The 8,356-nt window shown below is 31.8% G+C and overlaps 1 protein-coding gene across 7 annotated transcripts; it reads left to right on the top strand.

Annotated features, from left to right (window-relative positions):
* Window positions 1-1,307: 1,307 nt before the first annotated feature.
* LOC116023046 lies at window positions 1,308-5,698 on the top strand. 7 transcript variants are annotated; one of them, XM_031263995.1, is made up of 8 exons: window positions 1,308-1,504; window positions 2,422-2,473; window positions 3,020-3,087; window positions 3,186-3,426; window positions 3,533-3,656; window positions 3,744-4,043; window positions 4,248-4,352; window positions 5,138-5,698. In XM_031263995.1, the coding sequence occupies exons 4-8, from the start codon at window positions 3,194-3,196 to the stop codon at window positions 5,522-5,524; spliced, it is 1,149 nt and encodes a 382-aa protein (XP_031119855.1). In that variant the 5' UTR covers window positions 1,308-1,504; window positions 2,422-2,473; window positions 3,020-3,087; window positions 3,186-3,193; the 3' UTR covers window positions 5,525-5,698. The 7 variants fall into 7 exon arrangements, with proteins under 7 accessions (XP_031119855.1, XP_031119858.1, XP_031119856.1 ...); XM_031263998.1 differs by having other exon boundaries at window positions 2,399-2,473; XM_031263996.1 differs by having other exon boundaries at window positions 2,382-2,473.
* Window positions 5,699-8,356: the final 2,658 nt, after the last annotated feature.

Raw genomic sequence — 8,356 nt, 5'->3', positions numbered from 1 at the left:
AATATAATGAGAATCACAACATTACATACAATGATACAAGTATAGATGGACAGATTATACAATAGATATATTTACATAACGATATTGAAGTTATACTAATTAATGAGTATACCATCATTGATTTTTTTTTTTTAAAAAAAAAAAACTGTAATCATTATGAGTACAAATACAAATAATAGAATTAGCATGATAATATTTACAATTATACCTATAGAATGTCAAGTAGATGGTGTGTTGCAGAATATGTTAGGTTTAGTTTTGGATGAATACCCGTGAGAAGGGGATGGGTTTATATACTGTTGTTTTGGGTAAAATAATGGTTTAGTTAAGAATTTATATATAATTGTATTATAAAATCTTATTAAGACTTCAATATTCTAATTTTAAGTTAGGAATCTATACAGAATTGTATTATAGAATATTGCCAATTTGTTTGAAAACTGCAATTCAACAATGATAAGGGTGGTTTTTAATTTAGATTTTAAATTAAAATGATTTTAATGCCTATTTTAATTAGTGCTTGATATGTGCTTTTATTTTTTTATTTTTATATTTTTTTTAGTACTATTGACTCTGTTACAATGTAGTATATGTGCTTTTATTTACTTATTAATAAATTAAAATCTTACTGAGTTATTTTTTTGAGTTAATACCCAATATAGTCTGGTTTTATTCAATTTAATCCTAAATGACTTTTTGTGCTTAATTTAGTCATCGACTTTGATGGTTTTACATAATTTAGTCCTTTGTTAAAAATTATATTAGTGGACAGTTAGAAATAGGGTCATAATGGTAATTTCTCATCCTTCATCCCATTTGAAATGATTCATTCTTCTCCTCCTCATTAAGATCTACGCAGAAATGTAAATCTTCATACCCAAATATTTATTTATTTAGGGTTGAAGTTGATTTGTGTACAAAGATTTGCATTTCTGCGTGGATCTTAATAAGGGAAAGAAGAAGGAATCAACCCAAATGGGATGAATGATAAGAAATTATCATTATGATCCTATTTCTAACAATCAACTAACAGAATTTTTAACAAAAGACTAAATTGTGTAAAATTATTAAAACCGATGACTAAATTAAACACAACAAATTATTTAGGACTTAATTGAGTAAAAACATTATAATGGAGAATTACATTGGGTATTAACTCCTATTTTTTATTTTTATTTATTTATTTTGTGAACTCGTACTAAGTTACTGCTCCAAAAGAAAAGGTGCCATAGTTGCAAAAAAAAAAAAAAAAAAGAAAAAAAAAAAGAAGGTGCCATAGCAAAATTTTCGCCTCAAAATTTCAGCCCCTCTCATTTTTCCCCAAATTTTCCTTTTTCACTCCCTCCTCCCCTCACTCTGCTCTCTTGTAATCCCTAACCCCATAATCCCAAATTTTCCTTTTTCTGCCTTCACTCGACGGCGCACTTGCAACAACACAACTCCTTATTCTGCTCTCACTCGACGACGCTCCGGCAACGATGCACCGGCAACAACCCATTTGAAGGTTTGACCTTTCTGCTGTTTTTGGACATTACTCACTGTTATTTATTTCTTTAGATCCTGCACATATTTTCTAAAGAAATAAGCAATGAACCTGTTTTCTTAGGTAGAATTTTTGATATATTGGAAAATCAAGTATTTGTTGAACTTCAACTAGGGATTTGCTGCTGCAGACTGCAGTGGATGTTTTTGCAGAACAGTTTGCTTCGCAATTAGGGTTTGATGCTTTTTCTGTTTCTTGAAATTTCCCCCTTCACGGGTCGTTTGGTTTGCTTTGAAATAAATTCCACATGATTAGAATTACTAAAATTTAATAAAAAGAACATTTTATACTTTGTTCCGTTCACAAGAAATCATTTTAAAGGGAATTTTTATCTAATTATAGGTCATACTCATCAGACTGACCTAATTAAAAACATCTCTTCATAAATGAGAGTGCACAATTCTTGCTAACCAAAGTGACTATTTTAAAGGGAATTTAAATTTGAAGAAGATGGCTACTTTACTCATGTGTATGTTTTTTTTTCAGCAGTATTTATGAACAAATGTTCAGCCCATTGGATCAAAAAAATCTGCACACATCTCTGTTTTTTTGAGCAAAATGAGTTCTGGTCAGTGTCAAATAATATGCATGACTACAGAATTTTGACATATTTTGGGTTCTAAAAGTTCTAGAAATTGTGGTTTCAAAAAGAGGGTGTCTAGAAATTGTGGTTTCAAATTCCGGGTAGAAAAGTTCTTGTATATACATAAGCTACCATGATGCACCATGTTGGAATAGTGCTGGTTCTGCTATGACTACTCAATTGCTTCCATTGTTGCCACCTCTTTGCTTACTTTCTCTCTCTACCCTATCTCTGATGTGTTACATGTATTCATAGATTTCCGTCTTTTGAAGTTTCATGAGAAATATTTTACCAGATTAAAGAGGAGATTCCGGTTTGAGGAAAAAAGGCAATCGTATCAAAGAAGGGTAATTTTCTTGTTTTTCTTTTCAAGTTTCTCCTGTGTTCTGCTATAAATGTGGAAAACTTGGCTGCCCATTTTGTAAAGTTTTGATTTTGATGTGTTAAGAGGGAGAAAAGGGTGCGTGGAAATGTGGAATGCCCATTCCTATTGCCATTTCTTGATTTTGTAAACTTGGCTGCCCATTCCTATTGCCATTTCTTGATAATAATACAAGAAATCATTCAGTTGAATGCATCTTAAATGTTTCCACAATGGAATATATAGCTTATGCATAATTTAAATATGGGAATCTGGTGGCACTGTTTCTTACCTACAAAGTGTGATGTATACTTAGGTCAAAGGGCATTCTAGCAATGAAGTGGATTAACCCATCTAGTTAATTAGTTATAATTAAAATTATTAGATGTAAATTATTTGAATAAACCATTTTAATTATATTTTTGATATAATTAACCCACGTATTGTTTTTTTCCCGCACATCCTGATGGTAATATGCTATCTTGAGGCTATCTTGCCAGCACAACTTGACATTAGCTTTATACTTTGATAGGGTTGCACTTTGAGAAACACTTATTACATTGTTGGGGTGGCCATTTTTTTACAGGGTATAAGACAAAGGTATTAGTTACATATATAACATCAATTTGTACTGCTAGGTCTTTTAGATTTTATTTTGGAACGGTCTATTATTTTCTATGTTTTGTGTGGTTTAATAGCCTGAGTTATGCCGCAACGTAACTCAAAGAAAAAGAGTAAAAGTTTGATGCCCCAACCTCCAACACAACTCCGGCAGTTGCATGATAGTGATTTGGAGTGTACTATGTCGGCATCGCCTACTTCAAATGCAGCTGATTTGGAAGGAGGATCACCTACCTTGAATATGACAACAACACCTCCAACGCACAATCTGGATCCAAACGACGATAGGATCTTCATTCGTCCAATTGGCATGAAAGCGTAAGTCTTAAAACATTCATTTAAAGCATACATATTTTAATGTGAGTTAAATGAAATTATAATCATGATGAACATCAATATATTGAGTTTGCCATTCTTGTTTTAGGTTGGAACCTTATGATGGGCATCGAAAAATCACAGAAAGCATTACTCGATACTTCCCTGAGGCTGTCAAGACGTTCAAAGGGGCACCTCAAAGTATGAAGGATATTTGGTTTAATGAATATAAGGTAAATTACGTTATAACTGCAATTGGGACAAGAGTTCTTACTTATGTTTGCTAATTGTTTTATTTTCTTTTTTTAATTTTATCAAAGAAATTATGTAAATGGAATCCAGAAGATGAAGCAGTCATTCGGAAAATATATGAGAGTATTGCTGCCAGAAGACTTTCCGACACGTTGTGCCAAGTGCGTGCCAACTTGGAAAAAGGTAAATCACGACCGAAATGGATGTCTAAGCTGGTTCTGGCTCAGTATCAAAGCCTTTGGGACAAGGAAGAATTCAAAAAGCTATCCAAGAAGAACAAGGAAAATAGAAATTCAGATTGCGGGGGAATGGGACCCTCGTTGCATACTGGAGGTTCAATCCCAATTACTGAACATAGGCGAAGATTAGTAAGTCATTTAATAATTAATATCTAAATAAGTTTAAAGTTTAACAACATTTTAATAATTAATATCTAAATAAGTTTAAAGTTTAACAACATTAATGTTTGTAATATCTAAATAAGTTTAAAGTTTAACAACATTAATGTTTGGTTTATTAATGTTGGATAGAGATTTAACAACATTAATGTTTGGTTTATTAATGTTGGATAGAGAAAAAAGCTTGGAGAGGAGCCGTCACATGCAGTTTTGTTTCAAGCCACACACAAACGCAAAAAGACCGATGAGTTTGTGTGCAAAAGAGCTCAACAAGTAATGGTAAGAGTCTAAATTCCTATAATCTTTCATCATTAAGTATAAAACTATGTTGTAGTTATAAGCAGCATCATGCATATTGGTAATAATTTTGTATTTGGAAATAAGTAAAGAGAAAATAGCACTATAACAGTAAATGAAAATAGGAGTTAAGTATGGAGTAAATGCATACTGTTGTTCTCTGATTTTTTTATTTGATTGTTTATATCATTACTTTCCTGGTATAATGGTTGGTACTCCCTTGGTATGATATCCTTTAAGTACATTCTTGACTTAATATTATGGGTTGGTTTTGCATGAATCTAATGGTTTCAGTTTTGCACCTTGGTGAATATACTTTTTTTCTGTAATAGATGTTGCATTGTAGCAGATTGCTCTTGTTGTACTACTGTTTTTTTTTTTTTTTTTGGTTGGCTTTCCTTGCTATGCTCTTAATCTCTAATGGTATTGCTGTCTTGCTATGCTCTTAATCTCTAATGGTATTGCTGTCTTATTATGGGGAGGCAACTTTCTTTCAAAATATGTTACTTTATATGAGAACAACAATTAGGGTGGCATGTTTTGGAACCTACTGTGGATTAAATTTTGTAGAAAAGCAGAAATGAGTAAAATATGCACTGCCATTGTATCATGTGCCATAATGTAACTAAAATAAAAACTGCAAATTGGGCCAAAGATAGGGTAAATTTAGATTTGTAATTAAGTTGGAAATGCTGATATTACACTTGCTTTCTTATTATTGAACATTTGTTAATATATGAGTTTTAAAAAATTGTCTATCAATATAGGAAACTGTAAGTCAAATACAACAAAATCAACCAGAACTTGATCAAGCAACTGCATGGTATGAGGCAGCAGGTGGTCTCAAGAAGGGAGGTTATGTGTTTGGGTTTGGGTCAGATACCCAACACTACTTTCCTGAGGTGGCAAAGCAGAATTCAAGACATGGAGAATCATCATCAAATGTAGCTTATGACAAAAAAATTGAACACTTGGAGCAAACCAACAAGGAGATTTTAGAGCAAAATAAGAAGATTATGGAGTTGCTCCAAGGTATATATTGTGCACATCCGGAGCTGTTACAATCTATTGCTCCTACAGCTAATAGCAATCAAAGTAGTGTTGTTGGGTTAGATAATCTCAACGTTAGTGATGATACACAATCTTCATCGTAGTGTTTGATTAAGTACTTGTTAGAACTTGTGATCCTAATGTAAAAATATTAAGAATTGTAAGTAGCTACTATTTTTTGAAGTGTGAAGTAGCTGAAATGTGAAGTAGCTACTACATTTTGAAATTTGAAGTTAGATAACCTTTTATGTTCAATTAAATTTGCTTGTTTTTGGTGATGTTACATTGTTATAAAAGTACTATTTATTTTAAAATTATTATTGTATGGTAGATAATATGCATTAAATTAATAGAGCAAGCAATTTTTTAAAAAAAATTATTTTTGACACTGGTTGTGGGAATTTCTGACCACCTAGTGGTCGGAAATTCCTAGACAGCCAAGTTTTCTATGCGACGAAACATTCTGATGCCACTATTTTTGTCGTCGGTATTGTCCGACCACCCCATGCAGTGGTCGAAAATACTGATGAGCATTTTTCCGTATTCTATAAGTGGTCGGAAATTTGGGTGGAATAGTGGTTTTTGACGTGATTTTGGTGATTTCCGGTCACATCCCAATAGTTGAAAAATCGCTGATTTCTAGCAGTATTTATACAAAGGTTAACTATTAATTCGTTAACATTTATATTTATAGTTAAAATCCAAATTTGAATGGTGGTATTAACAAAGCTACTTTTAATATAAAGTAAAAAAGCTTAATAAAAGTCATACATCCTAATAGGACGAGTTTAAATTTAAATGGCACTTACCTGCAACATGGTGCTGCTGGATTTTTTGTTATTATGTTAGTCCCATACATGCTGGGACTAACATTACACATTGTGCTACAACCAAATCCTATGAGCTATACCTGTATTGTTAAACATAAAGATTTAGACAAATTCAAATATAGAAATAGTTTTTTAGCAGAAAAATATAATGTTCAGATTTTTGAAAATATGTATAATTATTTATAGGATGGCTTTTTTTTTTGCTCAGAATATAGTGGTTATATCTTATCAAACATGTGTAATTATTAAAAACAATATATTTTGAAATAAATTAAAAACAATATATATTCAAACTTATTACTGCTACTTGATCTTATATCATATCATTTATTGGCTCATGTAACTATACGAAAGCATTTTTTTGGTTCAGAATATAGTGTTTATATGTGGGCAAACATGTATAATTTAAAAAATAGTCAATATATTCAAACATATTACTGCTACTTGAGAGAAAATTGCACTTTTGGTCCTATGACTATAAGATTCTTGTTAATTGCAACACTTGACTTTAAAAATTAACAAATTAGTCCCTTAATTATGCATTTTTTTACAGATTTGATCATTTGCTGGCCAATTGTCGCTGGGAAGTTATAATTCATTTTAATTTGTTTAATAAGGGGACATTTTTGTATTTTCCTCCTCCTATGTTCTTCTTCTCCAGCCTGCGTCTCTTCTATGGCAATGTTGCTGCGCACTGATTCCGACCCAAGAAACCAATAACAACTATGTGCCTGCTCCATCTTAGCCTCCATGACTTTCATTAGTGGAACATTAATTTATATAAAGAATAATGTTGGCGTCTCTGGAGCAAAGGATGACGGTGGCGCAGGCGAAGGCTAGTGGTGATGAGGTCGTCCACCATGGAATCCGGCACTTAGGAAGTAGGCACACAAGGCAGAGTGCATGGGCGCACAAGATTATGCAAACGGTGGTGTGTGTCATACTCATTTATAATGTGTGCCACACATGATTATTAATTAACGTGCATAATCATGTCCATACTTATAATTAACGTGTGTAGTACTTATAATAATTATGTGTCATACTTAATTGAAATGTGTGTCATACTTATAATAAACGTGTGTCATACGGTAGATCGTGTTACTGGAAGGTGTGTGCCATACATATTAACAACGTGTGACGTGCATGATAATGATCAGCCTATTGCATAAAACTGTGCATAATTTTAACAATTTAGAAATAAAAAAGACCATTGATATTTTGTTCATTCTAAAATTATGCATTAGCGTGTGTTTGAAGCTATTGTGCACATTTTGATGACGCACACAACATATGCTAGCATGACACACAATATATCAAAGCATGACGCACAATGAAACCACCGAATAGCTTTTGACACCCTTTTAATATCCTTATTTCTCAATTCTAGCAAGTACCTAATCATTTTCAGATTCTGTTCAAATTCCTTCGCCCTTAAACACAACTAAACTCATCAAAAGGATTGAAAGAAAGAATGTTTAAATTCAATATTTGTTGAGTAGATATATCATAAGATTGCGGGAAGGATTATATTGATGTCCTTGTACCAATTATCAATGCTAAAATAAACCAATTGCTCTATGGTCTACTGTCAACCCGGTATAACAAGAAAGTAGTAAAAGAGGTAAGATCAATACAAAATACCAGATGATTGATAAATGAAAATTCCACCACTATTCAAAACATCAAACATGACAAAATAGCGGATCCAGAAAAATGTCTCAGTGGGGGCGAAAACATAAAAGAGATAACACCAAGTTGCTCCCTATATGAAAGGTTATGTGTTTGTCTCAACGATATTGACTCTTTGTGCTTCAATAGGTTGAGAAAGTAGTAATGAACATATATTGCATTGTAATATAACGGTAGTACTAAAAAAAATGAAACACTTAAAAGGAATATAGTCATAAATATTGTTGGATATAGACGAAAAATAAAACATATCAAAACTTTATACAAATATTAATAACAATATATGAAACATAATTAAATTGATAAAATAATTCAAATAGAAAACTTATTATTAAAACATATCAAAACTAATAGAAAACTTATTATTAAAACATACCAAAACTTTATACAAATTCTTTCAATCCTTATTTCTCA

This window comes from Ipomoea triloba, chromosome 6 (genome assembly GCF_003576645.1).
Source record: "Ipomoea triloba cultivar NCNSP0323 chromosome 6, ASM357664v1".
NCBI lineage: Eukaryota > Viridiplantae > Streptophyta > Magnoliopsida > Solanales > Convolvulaceae > Ipomoea > Ipomoea triloba.
Note: the sequence above shows the minus strand (reverse complement) of the source record. Positions and strands in the feature narration are given on the sequence as shown.